The 19,324-nt window shown below is 42.5% G+C and overlaps 2 protein-coding genes across 3 annotated transcripts in view; one reads left to right on the top strand and one right to left on the bottom strand.

Annotated features, from left to right (window-relative positions):
• The window catches only part of CISD3 (CDGSH iron sulfur domain 3), a 35,583-nt gene extending 34,471 nt beyond the window's left edge, over nucleotides 1–1,112 (bottom strand). Inside the window, exon 1 of the mRNA XM_083147141.1 lies at nucleotides 956–1,112. Coding sequence (XP_083003267.1) covers nucleotides 956–1,003 — 48 coding nt within the window. The 5' untranslated portion in view covers nucleotides 1,004–1,112. The remainder of the gene's footprint in view (nucleotides 1–955) is intronic.
• SUMF2 (sulfatase modifying factor 2) lies at nucleotides 907–19,066 on the top strand. 2 transcript variants are annotated; one of them, XM_083147140.1, is made up of 9 exons: nucleotides 907–1,115; nucleotides 6,394–6,550; nucleotides 9,262–9,376; nucleotides 10,481–10,525; nucleotides 11,954–12,104; nucleotides 12,443–12,498; nucleotides 14,580–14,664; nucleotides 16,209–16,371; nucleotides 18,162–19,066. In XM_083147140.1, exons 1-9 carry the CDS (start codon nucleotides 1,058–1,060, stop codon nucleotides 18,256–18,258), a joined length of 927 nt encoding a protein of 308 aa, XP_083003266.1. In that variant the 5' UTR covers nucleotides 907–1,057; the 3' UTR covers nucleotides 18,259–19,066. The 2 variants fall into 2 exon arrangements, with proteins under 2 accessions (XP_083003266.1, XP_083003265.1); XM_083147139.1 differs by lacking the exon at nucleotides 907–1,115 and adding an exon at nucleotides 1,198–1,346.
• Nucleotides 19,067–19,324: the final 258 nt, after the last annotated feature.

The following is a 19,324-nucleotide window of genomic DNA, read 5'->3' as shown; positions in this document are numbered from 1 at the left end:
CCCTCCTCCGTTCGGGTCTCTCTCGCCCCCGCCGCGTGATAGCAGCAGCGTCTGCTGCTGCTCCCTCCCTCCTCCGTTCGGGTCTCTCTCGCGTGATAGCAGCAGCGTCTGCTGCTGCTGCTCCCTCCCTCCTCCGTTCGGGTCTTCCCCCCACCCCACTGCGTGATAGCAGCAAGCAGACGCTGCTGTTTCCCCCCCCCCCACCCCCTGACAGTAGCAGTGTCTCCTTTTCATCGCTGATGAAAAGGAGACACTGAGCAATATGATTGCTGGCAATATATTGCTAGCAATATATCGCTAGCAATCATATTGCACTGTGTGTACACAGCATAATTCTTCGGCTGCTCCTGCAGCCCTTTAGAATAGCACCCACTCCAGTGGGCACCTAACACGAACTGAAGAGTCCGGGATGCAGTAGGGGAGGAGCCTACCCTCTAAAGCTTTAGGATAGGTGCCTGGCTCCTTCGGACCCTCCTACATCCCAGTGTTGAGCTGTGTCACCAGGACCATTGAAAGAGAAAGATCGTTTTGTGCTAATGAATATAATTGTAAAGACATTAAAAAGGAGGTTGTATAAATAATCCCATGTATTTAAAAAAATAATAATAATAAATTAGGCTTTTTGGGGAGATTTTTAGGATTGGTTTGGCCTTATTTTTCAGTCATCAGTTCTTGTTCTCATTTCAGAGTTGGGAACACTGGTACTAAGCCCCTGGTAACAGCAGGAGAGTGAATGTAAAGTTTTCGAGAGCATTTGGGGTTCGTTCCAGCAGCGGGTCTCCCCTAATCATGCCTGGTAGTAAGGCAGGGACATTCCAGCTTCTTCCTGCGAAGGGGATTATAAAGAGGAATATGGAGACAATAGGGGAGGGGGCAACACGTGACGGGGGCACTTCACACAGGCGCTGCTGCTGCTGTCCATGCAGTCAGTGCGCGGCACTGCGCGCACACTTACCCGGCACACTGACACCAGGAGCCGCACTCTCTGCGGCACGCAGCGCATGGTGGATATGGCTGGACTTTGGAGTGGAGTCCGCTGAAGGACGTGTGACGGCACATGCACGTGACCTGGAAAATCAGCAGTACACGTGCGGCTCCAGGAGATGGCGCTGCCGGTATGGAAAGCAAAGTTCCACTTACATATGAGCGCTCGCAGTCTGAGACAGTGCTGCCGCTAGCCAGAGCGTAGCTTCCGGGTGTAGTAGGGGGCGGGTGCTGCTGGGGGTATGGGGTGGCGCGGCGGGAGGAGTATGGGGGAGATGCAGATGTGAAGATGATGATCTGGAGAATGAGCAGCCCGGTGCTCCGGGTGCTGCTGCTGTGTGTGCTGCGGTTGTCGCAGGCGGGTGAGTGGGGAGGTGTATATACTGCTGCTGCTATGTATCACTAGCTGCAGCGTGCACAGTCAACCATCCCTCTTCGTCTTTCGTTTGTCTGCTGCTGCGGGAGTTACTGCCTTGAGGGTACTGCAACAAAAAAGTGTTCATTAGCAACAGCTGAAAGTTCCTCTTGCAGAGATGTATGGGGTACGTGTATGAAGCACGGATAAGCGTGAAGTTGCCCATGGCAACCAATCCGAATTGAAATAACAGTTCTAATTTGCATACTATAAAATTATACAGAGCAGCTGATTGATTGCCATGGGGCTGGGCAACTCCACCACTGACTCTCTTTTTCACCCCTGCCCTATCGCTGCTTCATATACATTTACCCCTATCCAGGGCTGCCACTAGTAAGCCCCCCGGCACTGGCACCCCGCCTCCCCCTACCCCCCAATTGCTATTACCAGCAGTGGCGCAGCGCAGCATCTCCCTCTTTCCTGGACAGTCGGGAGCACACACTGCACAGTGCAGCCTGCAGAGCGCTGAGCCCCTCTGTATCCTAGGCTCGGCACTCTGCAGGCTGCACTGTGTATTGGGGGGGGGGGGTTTTCTGCGCATGCGTGGTGAGTGCTGACCCGGCAGCAGTGCGGTGTGTAGCCCATAGACTACAGTGGGCTACCGCCATCTCAGAATGGTGGTATCCCAGGGATGCGATGCGCAGCTGCCCGATGTTGATACATCGGGCAGCTTTGCATATCCCATAGAAACCTATGGGGTTATGGGAGATTCCTGCTGCGGTCCCTCCTGATACATTTGGGGGATACATAATATTTGCAACTAACCCCCTAAAACGGGTGTTTTCGGGGATTTGATTGATAAATGGGCCCTAAACATCTTTCAGTGGGGGGAATATAATTATCACTTCCCAGTGATGGGAGATATCAGGGGCGATATTCAATTGATGCTGGTCATCACGCTGATCGCGATCATTATAGGTCAGGGTGAGCTGCTTAAAGCAGCTAATCCCAACTAAACTGGTTACAGTCGACAATGTCTAAGTCAACGGTCACTAGGTCGACATAGTCTAGGTTGACACCTGTAAATGGTCAACACTCAAAAGGTCGACATAAGTTTTCCCCATTTTTTGGGTGTCTGTCGACATGGACACCATATAAGGGCTCGGCACACTATAATATTCTCAATCTGGGCGAGATGTACTAAAATGATCAACTCCTACCTGTCATTTTTCAAACACAGCCTGTTATGGGACAGTTAGTAAATCCGGGGCTGTATACCAACTAAACTGATGGTCACAATATGAAAACGTGTTCTAGCGATTAAACAGGTAACTTTTTGCACATTTTAGCACCACCCCAGGAGTTGTGAGCTGACGTGCCGGAGCCAGCAGCTTCACGCACCCAACAGGAGCAACAATTAAATAGCTCCATCAGGAACATAGGAGAGACAGCTGCTGGTGTTCACTTCCAACATAAATTTGCATCATTCTTAGCTCTTTTTAATTTGTCTTGTTTCCCTGCTACAAAACCCTTTTGGCACCCTATAAATAAAATACAAAAGGATTTGTTATTTGCCTTTATTAATAGGGCCCATAATTTTTTTTAAAGCACTGAGATATAGCCCACTAAAAGACAAAACCGATATCTCATCAGGCCTGCAATTTTAACAAGAGTTTTTTTTTTTTGAATAACATCACATTTACTGGTTAAATGCATTTTTATTTGAGTTAGCATAGTTATCTAACACAATCGCCATTAAAATGGCACCAAAGATATGGCTAGGGGTCTGGCAGCAAAAGGTTTACACATGCTGGGTTGTTATGTAAAATTATCCAATTTATTTAAGTCCACTTTACATATATTCGGCAACTGTATACCATATGGTTGTAAGACACCTGACATTAGTTTTGCACACCTACTAGGGACAGCCTAACTTGGCACGAGCAAACTCATTTGTTGCATAGGAGCCCTATTCACACCAAGTCAGACACCCCCCCAAGTAGTCAGTGTACGTTTGCAATGCAGTATGGTCACACACAGTTTTATTTTTAGAACAATAAGATGAAAAAAAGACTCATTGGGCAGTATTTAATGCCTTTGGCGAGGGGGTTTGTATGGTGAGGATGGCTTTTCCTCGCCGAAAACAAGCCATGGTTGCCGTCAAACCCCTTCACTGTATTCAATGTACGTCCCAAATCCTCACCGTGAGAGGACGGTGAGGATGCCCTTTGACGGCGAGCCCAGCCATTTTAATGGCCACACTCACCATTTCCACCTCACCACAGGGAACAGGAGAGTTGTTAAAAGCAATTGAAGTGAAGGGAGATGAATACACTGACTGGGAGCTATTGGCACTTCTTGCCATCAATAGCTCGCCATCAGGGCATTGAAAATACCCCATAGTGTGTATGAGTCCCATGATTTTGGCTGAAGTCACAGTTAAAAAGGACATCTGTAGTTCTGTCTAAAAAGCTCAGTGGGGGAATTCAATTGTTTATCTTTGTATAGGGTGATATTTTTAACTACTTTTTGGATGCCATTTTGTCATGTATAACCTCCATTTTGTATCTGTATAACTTCATTGCTATATAAATGTACTTTTTATTAGGATTAGTGCTTTTACAGACATATAGGCACCAGTTAGAAATATAGTTCCATTCTAAAGGGCCCTACATACGCAGAGATGTGTGCCAGAGATACATAACGGGAGATTCAGCACAAGAGATTTCACTAATTGGCTCATTTCAGACAATGAGCCACATACAGAGAGATTTGTGTCAGAGATTCAAATTGGGAGATTCAGCACGGGAGATCTCAAATCTGTCACGACTGGACATTGTGCAGCTGGCTACTCTGGATGTGCCTGCCCAGACTGCGCTATATATATATATATATATATATATATATATATATATATATATATATATATATATATATATATATATATATATATATATATATATATATATATATATATATATATATATATATATATACACACACACAGTATATATATATATATATATATATATATATATATATATATATATATATATACACACACAGTATATATATATATATATATATATATATATATATATATATACATACACATACATAGTGTATATATATATATATATATATATACATATACATATATATATATATATATATATATATATATATATATATATATATACACACAGTATATATATATATGCATACACAGTTTAATAGTTTTAGTCCCCCATATAAAAAGTTTAATCGTTGGTGGTATAGTGTGGCATCCCCCTCTCCCCTCAACCGTTGGTGGCACAGTGTAAAAAAAAAAAAAAAGAATATACTTACCAACTCCGTTGTCTTCCAGCGTCGCGTCCTCTCACTGCAGCTTCCATCTGACTGCAGAGGGCGGGCGCGGCACCCGGCAGGTCCAGGAAGCGTCTCTGCTGGGCTCCGGCGGCGAGGCTTCCAGGCGGCGGGGCTTCCAGGCGGCGGCGGCGGCGGGGCTTCCAGGCGGCGGCGGCGCTTCCAGGCGGCGGCGGCGGGGCTTCCAGGTCGGTGGCAGCGGGGCTTGACAGTCACAGTCACCGGCATGACAGTCGCTCAGATGGCCCTGCTCATCCCCGCGCCACACATGCGGGAGATGAGCAGGAGCTTCTGAGCGACTGTTATGAATTGACTGACCGGGCCATTCTGAATCTTGTGCAGATTCAGAACGGCGGGGGCGCGCATGTAAATCGCTGTGTGGGCTATATACACAGCGATTTACATGCATTTTCAGGCATTTTCTGAGCGATTTAGTAAAATCGCTCAGAAAGTGCCTGAAAATTGTGCTGTGTGTGGGGGCCATAAGTGCCAGCTGTCTTTTACCCTTGACCTGGTGTGGAAGATATAGTGAGTGGGAAGTGTAGCCAGTGTTTAGGCAAACTGACAGTAAGTAATATATGTTCCTGCTATCAGTATGTCTGATGGAAACTGTCTAGTAAGCTGTATGGGCTATTGTGTCCAATAACTATATGAACAGGAATCGTGTCATTTTGGGATAATTTATATCATGTGAACAGACTGCTACATCCAGTAAGCAATATCTTACAATACTAGGATATTTGCTGCAGGATGGGTATAAAGGCTAGAGACTTATACATGGGAGAAGTTCCTGAAGCTAGGTCTGTCTGCAGCGGACATAGATTTCTAAATCACCTCAGTGTAAGAACTCAGTAGAGTTACTTAAAGAGGGACCCTGAGGACGACTGGACTTTTATTCTTTAAACTACTGATGACAACAATCCGGGACAGATCTTAAAACATCTGAGATAAAAGCTGAGTATTAACTTGTTACTTATTTGCATGTTTTTATTATTGTAGCTTAAATAAATGTTTATCTTTGTTTTGAAATGTCCTGTGTCAGTCTCCATATTTAACACATTGTATCCTAGAACCTGGTCGCTTGAGTTATTACTTTCAACCGACAACAATCTTGCCCGCTGCATGCCCAATCGCCCATCTAAAGTGACTGAAGAATGTGTTTTTTTTGTTTGTTTTTTTTTTGCGATTATTGAGCCCAAACAGACATAGTTTGCAGCATAAAATGTCTCTCTGAGGGCCCAAACAGGTCACTTTGCTCATTTCAGCTTGGCACTTCTAGAGACTGAAAGCTGAAATGCTGGCAGCAGTTCACAGCCAAAAGGAGCAACAATGGAATTGTCCATCAGGTGACTCACAGTGACTGCCAGGGCAATAAACCATTGAATTCCCTGCTATGACTGATGTCTCATTTTAGGGCAGAGCTCAACTTGTTCTGGTTGCAAATATTAAGTGTAGGAATAGATTACATTAAAATTATTTAAGCTATTTATGTATTTTCTAATAAATTTGGTTCTTTCATTTTAACTGATGAATGGTGCCATGTTTTGAATTCAAACTCATACAGTTACCGTCCTCATGTCTCATGCTTGGCCCAGTCCACTGATTGATTCTGTTGGTATGTAACGTAGGATAACATCCCCTATAATGTATATACTGCAATCTAAGCTATAGTTATATTATTGTCACAGAACATGAACATAATGATTTCATTGTGCAACTTGATGGGGGAAAGTTCATCATGGGAACAAATGCACCTAATGGTAAAGATGGAGAATTTCCAGCCAAGCAGGTGACCGTAAAGCCATTTGCTATTGACCGATATCCAGTCACGAACAAGGATTTCAGGTTTGCAAAGCCAGTAATGCATGATTTATTGTTGGTGTAATGTTTTGTATAACAAGTGTTGTTGTCCCTGGTACTGCCACATTTCTCTCACACTTCAGCTTTCCCCCTCCCCATTTTTCTTCTACTCACTCTTCCCCTTTGCTCTATCTATTTTATATCTGTTCCTCGGTGTCCGGACTGATTCATGATAGACAGTCATATGGTCGACCACTAATGGTCAACAGTCAAAAGGTTGACAGGGTCAAAAGGTCGACATGCATTTTTTTACAAAATTTTCAGCCGGCAGGCGGTATTTCATGCACTACCATCCACTAGGGTGTGCAGGGAGAATAAAATAGTGTGCCGAGCGTAGCATGACGAGCGCAGCGAGCCATGCGAGGGGACATGGTACACTTAAGACAGTGTCCATGTCGACATAGACACCCTAAAAAACATTAAACACCCATGTTAACCCTTTTCCATGTCGACCTTCTGTCTGTCTACCTTTTGACCATGTTGACTTTGTGACCCTGTCGACCATTAGAGGTCGACCATATGACTGTCTATCATGAGTCAATCTATGTTTTATACCATAACCCTGTTCCTCTCCCTCTAATCTGTCTCTCTTGCCTAGTCTTTCTTTACCAACCCTGCCTTTCTCCCCAGCCCTCTCTTTCCCTTCTCCTTTTTCCTCTCTCAAAAAACTCAGTTGGTAGGGAGATACTTACCTAACTTCCTGATTTTTTGCTAGTCCACTGAAAGAGCATAAGGAGATATATTGCTAGTAATATATTGCTGAGCAATATATTACTCTGGTCGCTGATGAACAGGAGACACAGAGATGGTCGCTGATGAAAAAGAAACTGCCGGGGGGAGCCTGGCAGTGGTAATCAGCTGGTCGCAGGAGCATGTTCGTGCGGCCAGCTATCACTACAGGGGTAAAAACGTGAGCGCGCGCCCGGCAATATATCGCCAGTGCACACTCCCATCCAGGGCTGTGGAGCCGGTAGATAAATGTTCCGACCCCGACTCCTCGTACTTCTGATGCCGACTCCGACTCCTCTGTATTAATATGCAAATGTGCCTGTACATCAATATGAACCAGCGTAAGGAATGGCTTAGCCAAGGTAAACAAACGACCCCGCGCATGAAACAAGATCTTCATCCGCGTAAAAAGATGTGCGTATGGTGGGAGAGCTTGGTTAAATGAATTTTAACCAGGTGATTTCTACCAACGAGGTATTGAAAACCTTATTGAACGTTGGAAATAAGTTGTAAACTACAAGGGAGAATACATTTATAAGTATTGGTGCTCCGAATTGTGCGTTGCGTGCCATATAGTGAAGCACATGAAAAGCATGCTTTTTCACGGTCACTTAACGTGTTCGTTTTGCGGTTACGTGAGGCACTGCATGCATTGGTCTTTATTCTTACAGTAGAGAAGTCATTAATTGTAATTTTCGGAGTCGGTGCATTGTTTGCCGACTCCAACCCTGACCCCAGGTACTCGAAATTGCCTCAGACTCCTCGACTCCACAGCCCTGCTCCCATCGCGGGCAATATGGTCGCTCAGCGACCATATTGCCCGCGATATTACACAAAATCGCCCCTGTGTGTTTGCACCTATAGAGTGGAAGCTGGCTAATATGATGCAAATCAATAAGAATTGCATCATTTTAGGGGACTGTTGATGTGTAAAGGTCATCCTCCCCCAGTTTCATTATTGGTATGTCTTATTTACGCAAACGATAAAATGAATTCTTATAAATTATTTATTGTTTCTAATTATCCTTAAACATTTATTACACAATGCAATCGCCCGAAGGTCCTACCTAGTATCTATAAGAGACTGTAGATGTGTGGAAGTAACATGGTGACTTTAACTGTAATCATGATGCCCTTGTTTTAATTAAAAGCTTATTTTATTGAATAGAAAACTAGTATGTAGGATCCATCATTCATTGGGTCACTATTGTGCCCTGGCATTGCAGCTCCAGGTGCTGACAGCATTTGCATGACTCTCCTGTACATCCAAACAGCACTAGCTGAGGGAAAAATTAGTCAATGGGCCAGTCCTCCTTCCATGCTATACTGACACATTGGGGTAGATTTATTATAGCGGCGCCTATCGCGCCGCTATAACAGTTCCTGCTTCGCCTCATTAGCGAGGCGGACCAGGAGGGGACACCGCCAAGATCTATTAAGATCTTGCCGCCGGAGTGGGGGAGCTCTAACTCCCCCCTCCGGCGATGTCCCTCCTGGAGACAGCGCATCAGTTAATACTGATGCACCGTCTCCTCCCCCCCCCCCCCCCCCCCGGCCGGTTCACTGCGCATGCGTGGGATCTCCCAGCGCAGCTCAGCGCCAGCAGCAGGGACAGTGCTGTCCCTGCTGTTAGGTATAGGGCATCGCCACCTGCAGCTGGCGAAGTCGACAGCTGCAGGCGGCGGAACGGTCAGCGATGCTAACCGTTCATAAATTTGGCAGGAGGCAGGGGCGCAGTGCAAAATATCGCCCCTGCGCTATGCCTCCGGCCCCACACCGCCGGCGTTAGAGTAAACGCTCGGCGGGTGTGATAGATCAGGGGAAGCGCTATCCTCTACTATAACGCACAGGGATAGCGCAGATTCCCCTGATCGCCTAGTAATAAATCTACCCCATTGTTACATTACCAGTTGCTAACAACAGTATGACAGATATCCAATCATAATCTCTGTTATTTCAAAATCTAGGGAATTTGTACGGGCAAAAAAATATAAATCGGAAGCAGAGAATTTTGGCTGGAGTTTTGTGTTTGAGGACTTTGTACCAGAAGAGCTAAAAAAGAAAGTATCTCAGAAACTAGAGGTAATTATTACTGTGCTTCTATTGATTATTTATTTAGATTTGCTGGATCACTATAGATGCACATGCTCAAAGGAATTGAAAGATACTGTATACAATATGATGATCTGAAAACATTTTTATTATAATATTCAAACTCTTTGTACTCATCTACTTACACCAGGTGGAAAAAATGTCAGCAATGAATTGAAAATTATATTTTTATGATGTTGGAAAATGTAAAATGTTTAATTTCTTTTTGGGAGAACTAAAAATAGCATATATTATTTCCAACCAATTGGAAGCCACAAACTATGTATTGCCAATGATACCCAGTTGTTCAGGTATAAAAATAAAACTTGAAATGGATCATAAGAATTATGTTTGTACAAATTTGTGGTACTTGTTTCCTAGGACGGCGCCCGTCGTAGGTGATCGCATACCTTAAGTTAAGGTAACTTAAGGTATGCGATGGACGCGACCGACGCGATTTTAGGGATATTTTTAGCCTTTTCCCCGACAATTAAAAAATCGCGTCCATCGCAGCACCTGTAAAAACTGCTAGGCTACCCCCAGCTTCCATGCACCTCCAACCTCCATCCGTGAAGTGAATGGATACCGCACACACAGGCATCCATTCACCTCCTCCCCTGCAAAGAACAGTAGACTGCAGTGGAGGCTGTATGCGCCCCCTGCCCAACCTCTGGACTGATAGCAGGACACTGCTCCCCCATTGGTGTAATCGGGTCCCAGGTCAGATGACCCGGGTTACCCGTTTACACTGCCCGTGAGCACAACCCGGAACATTCCTTGGTTGAATTGCCGGGTCTTTTGACCTGGGTTACTTTTAAGGGGCCCTTTTACACCGAGCCCTGACCTTGCAATAACCCAGGAAATGTGCTTGATGCAAAAGGGGTATAAGGTATTGATCAAATCATTGAGTAAGATAATGTACCAACCAATCAGCTTCTAACTGTCCTGCTACAGACTGTGATTGGAAATTGCCAAGAGCGGATTGGTTATTGATATATTTCTCTCCACTTTACCACTCTTTAGGCTTTAATATTTTCCACCTATGCTCTCTGATCAAGTGACCTCACATTGTCTTTTGTTTATTTACCCCCACAGTCTGCACCATGGTGGCTTCCTATAGAAAGGGCCTTTTGGCGTCAGGTAACAGTTTTATTGATTGATCATATGTTCTGTTTCCCTGCAAGTTTTCTTCACACATTGATGGTTGCCATTCGTATTCTGGATCCATGATGGGGGAAATAAACAATGTGATATTTTAATGATCTTTTGAAAGCAGGCATCTATCTATCTACCCTCAGCAGTTCACGTTTTCCAGGTCACCCGCCAGGTTCACAGGTGCACTCATTATTCACTGACACATTTTAAAAGATCCACAGGTGGAGCTAATTATTTCTTATGTTATTTTGTGTGAAGAACTGGAAAAGGTGAACTTGAGGACTAAGGTTGGGTACCACTGGTGTAGAAGATAGGAAAACCACATGCAGGATTTACTATAAAGATCTGTCACAAGCATCTATGTATAAATATGTTTAGTTTATCTACATATATTCAGATGTCATAGGAATAATCTATAAAGATGTAAAAAAGATGTAAAATAAATCCTTAATGCAAAAAAATGGTGAGGATCTGTCTATCTCTTTATAGATTACATCCTAAACCTACAAATTCTAACTACCGTCTTTCCCCGATAATAAGCCCTACCCCAGATTTTGGACGCTGGTCCAAAATAAGCCCTCCCCCGAAAATAAGACCTACCATTTTCCCCATGTAAATGTGTGTACACCTCCGCTCTGCCCCCGCTGACTCCCGCTGACCCCCGCTGCCCTCCGCTCACTTACCAGCAGCACCGCAGCTCCCGTTCCCAGGGATGCATTGCGGTAGGCGCGGCGTGACGTCACGCCGCGCACATCGCGCCGCGCACATCACGCGGCAGACTGACTGGCTGGCTGGCTGCTGCTCACCACACCACGCCATCAACGAACTTCAAAAAAACAGGTGGGGGCATGTAAAATACCGGCACAAATTGTGGGGCATTTCATAGGCAGTGGGGAATTTCTTAAAGGCGCAGGGGGGCACATTAAATTGTGGGGCATTTCATAAAGGCAGTGTGTAATGTTGTTGTAATGTCAACTGTTCATTCATATCGGTATTTCTGGCACCTGTTTTAGGACATTTGCTGTCAAGGTCTATTAAAATAAGCCCTCCCCCGAAAATAAGACCTATGGTCTTTTTTGAGGGAAAAAAAAAAATAAGACAGTGTCTTATTATCGGGGAAAGACGGTAGGTGTTATACAGTATATCTGTTACACATGTTGAAGTGAGTCCCAGTTTATTTATACTGAAAATGATGTGCATACACACAGTATAGTTTATAGAGTAATCCTTATGGTGGGGGGTGAGGTCTCCACTAATTTTTCACCTCAGGTTTGTTATTGTTAGTGGGTATGGTTTTTTAATTGCTTATCCTTTATAGTGAATTGTACTATTATATTATTATACCCCATTTATAGGGATTTCTGTAAAATGTAGCAATTTGGGATCCTAAATGTTTCATACTGGCATTTCCAGCCGTCAGGGCCAGGCTCTGGTATCAAGGACAGCTTGGACCTCCCCGTGCTGCAGGTGAGCTGGAATGATGCCCAGGCCTTCTGTAAGTGGCAGGGGAAGAGACTGCCAACAGAGGAGGAGTGGGAGTTTGCTGCTAGAGGAGGACAGGGAGGTATGTCCGAAATAAGCTTGTAATGGAATATGGAATGTAATATATTCCCTTGTTATCTGTCATTTCTTTTAACAACCTGTTATCTGTATTTTTTATACCAGTCTGTAAATGTTTTAAAACTAAGTTATTTTACAATAACTTGCTGGAACATAGGGGTCTATTTACTAAGCCTTGGTGAGAGGTAACCAGCTTCAGTCACTTTTCCAACATGGTAGTTAGGAGCTGCTCGGATGGTACGTAATCTTTCTTCAAAGCTTAGAAAATAGACTCCACAATTCCACATAGGTGACACAACTGTGAAAAAAGTACTTATTAATACCATTATATTCTGCTCGCAGGGAACACCTACCCATGGGGAAACTCCTTTCAGAAAAATAGATGCAATCTGTGGCAGGTAATATTCACATTTACAGTCATTGACCTTTTCTTACCATGTGATGGGGTTTATTTTATCACCCTGCACCTGTCACAACTCCTGCAGTACCTCTCTTTCCAGCCTGTGGTGTCGGTTTCTGCTGTGGTGATTCTAACACACTCTGCTCTATACCTCATTGCTGAGATACAGGCCTAAGTGTGCTAGAAACACCAGAGCAGAGAGAGTCACCCCAGGCATGAAAGAGGAACTACTGGGGTTGTGATAGGTGCAGGGTGCTAAAACAAAAACTGCAGTGGGACTCACGTCAGAACTGTCCTGTGTGTTTAACAAAAAAAGAAAAACAATAGCTTGGTATGAATTAATATCATTTTTATTTGGCATCCACCATTGTAATATGTAATATCCTACATTGTGTATTGCAATACAAGTGTTTTTTGCTAGTATAAGGAAATGTATGGGGTCATGCTTTTGTTGGATATGTGTAGATATCTTTGAGTGCCAACATCTCTGTGAGAGATGTTCAAAATATCTACTAAAAATGCCATGCCAACATTTGTTATATAAATTTAAATAAAAAAGGTTGTGTAAAAAAAGGGTGCTTCCTCATCTTTGCAGCCACAGCTTACACTACGGAATTTACGTAGTGTAACCAGAACCACCCTGGGTCCATGCCACCATCTATTACCTGTAGTAAAGTTGTGGCAAGACACCGAGTCCGAAGCGTGGCCTGCGAATGAACGATGATGCTATCCTCGAAACGGCTAACGTAACTGGTGTAAGATGTGGCTGAAAAGATGAGGAAGTACCAAAAAAAGATTATATTTCCTATATAAGGTAAACATTAAAGGTCATTATGATGAATAAAAATGTTTGACAATTTTTTACCTATTTTTACAAATCCACTTGGCACTCAAAGGGTTAATTTACATAGGTATACATAGAAAGAAAGGTGGGGACAGTTGCTCCAGGAGTGAATGAACAAAGACATTTCTCTAAATATAAAGTCATTAACAATCAATATCAGTGGTTCTGAAACTGTGGGTCCTGACCCCAAAGTGGGTCCCCACCTGCTTAGCATGGGGTCGCGACTCCATGTTGCTGACCATCAGGCTGATGACTTTTCTAATATCAGTCAGTGATTCAAGGAGTCTGAACAATCTGTTGAATTCCCTGTTATATTAGACTTCTTACATCACCGTGTGCCTCCACAATGCTGCCATGTATGTGCTGTCTGCTGACTACACATGTGATGTGATGACCTTCTGCATGAACTTGCTGGGGTCCCGTAAATATTTTTATTGTCTGATGGGGTCCCAGAGCTAAATTAGCCAGGTGACCATTAAGTGACATAAAATATCATCTGACCGTTGTTTGCAGCACAAGTGGCCTTACTGTGCTGCAAGTGTGAAGCACCAATGATATGCTCCTATGACACAGCCCCATGTCCTTGATAAGTTTATATTGCTGGAGTCAATTAGATTATAGGATACCATGACAAATATGAAGTCAGCTTAAACTGAGCATCATCTACCACTGTTAAACCCTATGATGCCATTGGCATTTCCACTAGTAGCAATAAAAGTGCTTTTCTAATGCTGATTGTACCTTAAATTTATATTTGCTTCCAGGTCATTTTCACATAGAATAAAAGTAACCTTCATTTGTATTATACTGTTAAAATAATAATTGCGTTTACCTATGTAGTGGGACACCTTACTGTTATCAATCAACATCTGAACATCGGGATGTTCCCAGTTTTGAATTGGGTTGGGACAGAACAATCTGTAGCCAATCGCATAACTGGAATGGAGAACAGAATATTTAGGAGGCAATTGCACTGATGTTGTGAGAGGCAGTAACCTGCCCTGACATCAGGAGTTAGAAGTGGAAGCAAACAAAAAGTCTAACACTGAGTAAGATTGTTCAAGGAGCAAGTTCATCAGTTTTACCGACAGTGAGGGTTGTGTAACGGTTCACTAGCTGAGGTATTTGCATATTGTAACTGCACATATAATTTTGTGAATATTTGCATCCTAATTATTGGAACAGATATGAGTCATCTATTAACTTCATTTTCTGACAAAATGCTTGAACACTAGGGGAAGTTCCCTACAGTGGACTCTGCTGAGGATGGTTATCATGGTGTGTCTCCTGTAGCTGCATTTCCTGCACAGAATGCTTATGGTAAGTGATCATCTACATAACCTTTCATTGGCTCCATCAATGTACATTGTTTCCTTGTTGTTCTATCATGCATTTATAAATGAGTGTTCAGGATTATTTCATATGAAGCAAGAAATATTGTAATCCTGTCTATCGCTTTAAAATAAAATATTTGTCACTACCTGGACATGTGTGAAAGAGTTTTATTAACCCCACCCCCAAAAAATATATAATATCTAAAAGGAACAAACGTCCTCACCCAAAATGATGTCACGATAGCTGATACTCTAATGAAGTCTTCAATTGTTCCCTTATTTGTACCCAAATGCAAATACAATCGTATCAGAGATATAACAGTTTCCTGCATAAATGTAGTGCTCTAAAAACCAAGCCTTAAGGTGCCCAAAGACGCATCAATCCCGGCGTGCGTTCTGTGCTTAACTAGCACACATAGCATCGCATCGTATGCCTTGTGCATGCGATGCTATGCGATAAAAAGCTAGTACAAAAAGTATGTGCAGCACATAGTTTTTGTACTGTGCGATGAGGTGCCGCGGGAGCGCGCACCCCATCGCATAGCATCGCACCGCCGGGATCGGTGCGTGTGTGGACACCATAACACCCGCATTCTCTGGGTTATATCTGTAATATTATCCTGACTTTTAATGATCCCTTACACCATTAGTAGGTTAGGTTAGCTTGCTTTGTATTTTTTGAGCGTCTTCTGGTAGTCCCCTTTGATCCTGGGTTTCATGCACCATGGCCTTAGGGTACACAGGGATAGTTGCCCCAAGTTGGGTAGTTTTAGGAGGGTTTCTGTTTGGAGATCTTGGTATACCATAGGTTGGGGGTATGGTTATTCAGGTGGGGATTATGGGGGGGGGGGGGGCTTGTTTGCTCTTCAATTTATGTATTGGAGGCATAATCTATGGCATTTTGTGTTAGCTATTAAATTTTATTCTGATATTTTTTATTACAATAGGCGTGGTCTTTGGTGCTGCTATACAGTATCATTGCACTTATCTGTTTTAGATTTTTTTTTTTTAGCTAGGAGGGGAAGAGCTGGAAGCAGTGCGATAATGTAAAGCTATCGCACGGCTTCTGGGATCATGTTCACAGCAGCCAATGCACATGTGTCACTGGGGGCTGGGGCTAGAAAGTCTCTGACCCGCTCTCCAAATAAAAAGAGTAAATTACTAACCCATAGGCTACTATAGGGAAACACCATCTGGAGCTTGTTAAATCCAGCAGCTGTTCAGATACATAGAAACCTGTGCAGATGCTGGCTGACATGCATATCATAGATATGTACTGCAATCCCTCCATAGGAAACCTGTGATGGATACAATTTATTTGTGCCCCATACCCTCACTTCCCCAAAAAAGTTTTAATGATAATTGTGCCCCCAAAATATGAACAGAATTATAGCACCCAATCCACAAGTCACATCTTTCTGCCAAATAAGACCCCAAAAAAGGAAGTTTCTGATTTGTCGGAGTAGTTTGTACAAATTTTGCATATAAATGCAAAATGAATAGATTCAGCTTTTGATTGTTGTATATTAGGTATGTATGATATGCTTGGAAACACCTGGGAATGGACAGCCACAGAATACAGCCCACCTGGAGTGGCCACTCCGCATAGACAGAAGATGTATGTCCTGCGTGGTGCTTCTTGGATTGATACCCAGGATGGTTCGGCCAACCATGTAGCTCGCGTGTCTACCAGGTAAGTTAAGTATCCCTGTGTAGTTTAGCTGTGTGTAACCTCTGCTCACTTCCAGTCCTGAGATGAGGAAATTTGAAGCAAGATTTTTGAGGAAATAAATTGTGGACAATCAAGTAAAAAGGCAGATATACTTGTTTAAGCTTATAATAAATGTAAATAAATAGGTTAGGTTGTTTAAATTAATAATAAATATGACATCCTAAGTCAATCCTTGTTTTTACTGAATTACACCACTTTACCAACTGTTCAGATACTATAATAGCAGTTGTAGGGGGAAAATGTATCAAATATTGGAGAGAAATAAAGTAGAGATATTGCTCATAGCAATCAGCTTCAGTCATTTATTTATAATAAGTTGGGTACACACTGGGGTGTTGTCGAGCTGATATGCTGTTTTGTAACAACATATTGAGGGGTAGATGTATGAAGCGGTGATAATGGAAAAGTGATAAAGTGCCTGGTACTTTATCACCTTCCCATCCGCTCCTGACTGTCTCTTTTTAAACTCCGCTTTTAACTTAATAGTCAGGAGCTGATTGGCTGGTGATAAAGTACCAGGCACTTTATCATTTCTCCTCCCTTATCAGTGCTTCCTACATCTACCCCTCAATTATGTATACACACTAAGGGCCAGATGTCTCAAGCTTCAAAAAGCGATAAAGTGGAAAGTGATGAACAATCAGCTCCTACCTGACATTTTTTAAACCCAGCCTGTGACATGACAGTTACTAGTGGATTAATTGGTTGTTTATCACTCTCCACTTTATCGCTTTTTGAAGCTTAAGACATCTGGCCCTAGTGTGTATACACGATTGAGTGCTCTCACTGGTCATTAGCAACTGTCGACAGTGTTGCACATCAAACCTCGCGATATTACTAGTAATTTGAGCAGTTTTATATGTACTGGACAACAAACTATGTTGGACTGATTTGACGTAACCCTGGTGCTACTCCCTAGAATGTAGTAGCGTGAAAGTTGTTCTAGTGTGAAAAGGAGCAATGATAAATAGATATTAATAGAATGGTGCAATATACTATTTGGTCCCTAGCAAGATTGCAATGTGCTCAATATTGTTTGTTCTGGGCTCAAGGGAAATAGTAAAGTCAGAACGATAGCTGATTGCTCCAGAATATACCCAGCTTTAGAAGCAACATGAGTTCCATCTGGCTGGAGTGAATATCTGATAATGGATGGATCGGAGCAAATATCAATAGACTATTTGCTCCCAAACTATGGATATATATATATATATATATATATATATATATATATATATATATATATATATATATATATATATGTCCCATGATGTAACTGTCTTGTTTACCATGTACTTGGTACTATATTGCCCTGTGCTGGAAGTCCTTATTTTCTTGTTTTGTTCTCATATATTTATTCTGTTAAACTCTGCAGAAATGTTGTAGCACCGTATAAATAAACAATAACAATAATGATTGTTGTTCCCAAGATTTTCATTCTATTCCGCTAGATCTGGCCGATGGTCAGTCAGATAATTGTATAGTATGTACCCAGCTTAGAAGCAAATTGCTTGGTACTTTTTCTCACTTCAATATTTGAAAAATCTCCACCATATAGTGTGATACCTGTTTACTATACATACTATTTCTAATGACAGGATATGTGCTGTAGGATTATACAGATAATGCCATTTAGTGACGATCGCTGTAAGAAATGACATAAAGTAGAAATGTGCAGTACTAAATGTCAGACGTCTGCTAGTGAGTCATTACCTGTCCCTTCTTACTCTTTTATTCTTTATATTCATCAGGATGGGCAACACCCCAGATTCTGCCTCGGATAACCTGAGCTTTCGCTGTGCCAAAGACTTTACTCAACCAGCAGGCCATAGAAAAGAGGACCTCTGAGGAAATGGCCCCCTTTCTTAATGACTGCGGGTTATAGTGATTCAGTGCAATTTTTGCATACTGTAGATCAAAAAGGAAAGCAGTCCTGTTACATCAAGTTACATATTTTCTGTCATAGTTTCTATATAAAAATCTAAATCCTCTTGTTTTGAGTTGTGCCCCTGGTGTGGACATCAGCATGAACGGAACGTGTGTACTTGTAGGAAATCCAACAGGTACGGCATCTTGTAAGCTCTATGGCCCAGAGTTCTGGAATGAGTTGGTGGCTGTGGTCCGTTAATTTATTATGATTTTTGCTTTGGTCATTATTTTCAATTAATTTACATTCATTTGTTTCTCACATCATGTTGACTTGAGTGAAGTAATATCTTAACCCAGTACCTAAAACCATCAGCACAGATAGTTCTGCCTGGACAATGTACATGGAGAGACCATTATGCTTTGTCTTCTACACAACAAGTTTATGAGCTATGTTAGCCATTTTCTTCTGGGGACTTGCCTATGTAGATTCAACTTTGTTTCGAATCTGGATTGTCGAAAACAGTCGCTGGGTTGTCAAATCCCCGTCCGGTTTCTCCTATCCATGAAGTATCGGACTGTCTGAATCTATTACGACAGTCAGAAAAATGGACCTACATTTAATAAGCTAAATGTCAATACAACTAGTCTTGCTGGAAATGGTCAGTATTTTCTCATGGTGGAAATATCAACTACAATTGACTACCCTCCACAGTGTATTTTCTGTCTGAAAAAAATGCGATTTTTCGTTTTTTTTTTACCTAACTTTAATAAAGTTTTATAAATTTTGGCTTCATGGTTAACTGCTTACTATTGCAATATAATTCACACTATGGAAAGTTGAAAAACCTGTGCACCTGCAGAGAACCTTTGGGAATTATGCTGAATGCACAGGACCGTGCCTGACAAGAGGAAGAGATAAAAAAAAAATAGGCATGATGGGAACAGGAAGCAGAGGGGGTAGGAAACTGGATTATGGCAATGACTTTAACTCCTGATACAGGTGAAAAAGAGCCAAGAGTTTGGTAATATGAATGGGGGGAGCAGT

This window comes from Crinia signifera, chromosome 6 (genome assembly GCF_055691185.1).
Source record: "Crinia signifera chromosome 6, ASM5569118v1, whole genome shotgun sequence".
Taxonomy (NCBI): Eukaryota; Metazoa; Chordata; class Amphibia; order Anura; family Myobatrachidae; genus Crinia; species Crinia signifera.
The sequence above is the reverse complement of the archived record's forward strand: the minus strand, read 5'-3'. Positions and strand labels throughout refer to the sequence as shown.

Bases quoted from the DNA above. Each gene is read 5' to 3' on its own strand.
- SUMF2 (XM_083147139.1), top strand. From the start codon at position 1,274: ATGATGATCTGGAGAATGAGCAGCCCGGTGCTCCGGGTGCTGCTGCTG. The intron at 9,377-10,480 runs GTAATTATTACT...TTACCCCCACAG, and splicing joins AAGTATCTCAGAAACTAGAG to TCTGCACCATGGTGGCTTCC. The intron at 10,526-11,953 runs GTAACAGTTTTA...TGGCATTTCCAG, and splicing joins AAAGGGCCTTTTGGCGTCAG to CCGTCAGGGCCAGGCTCTGG.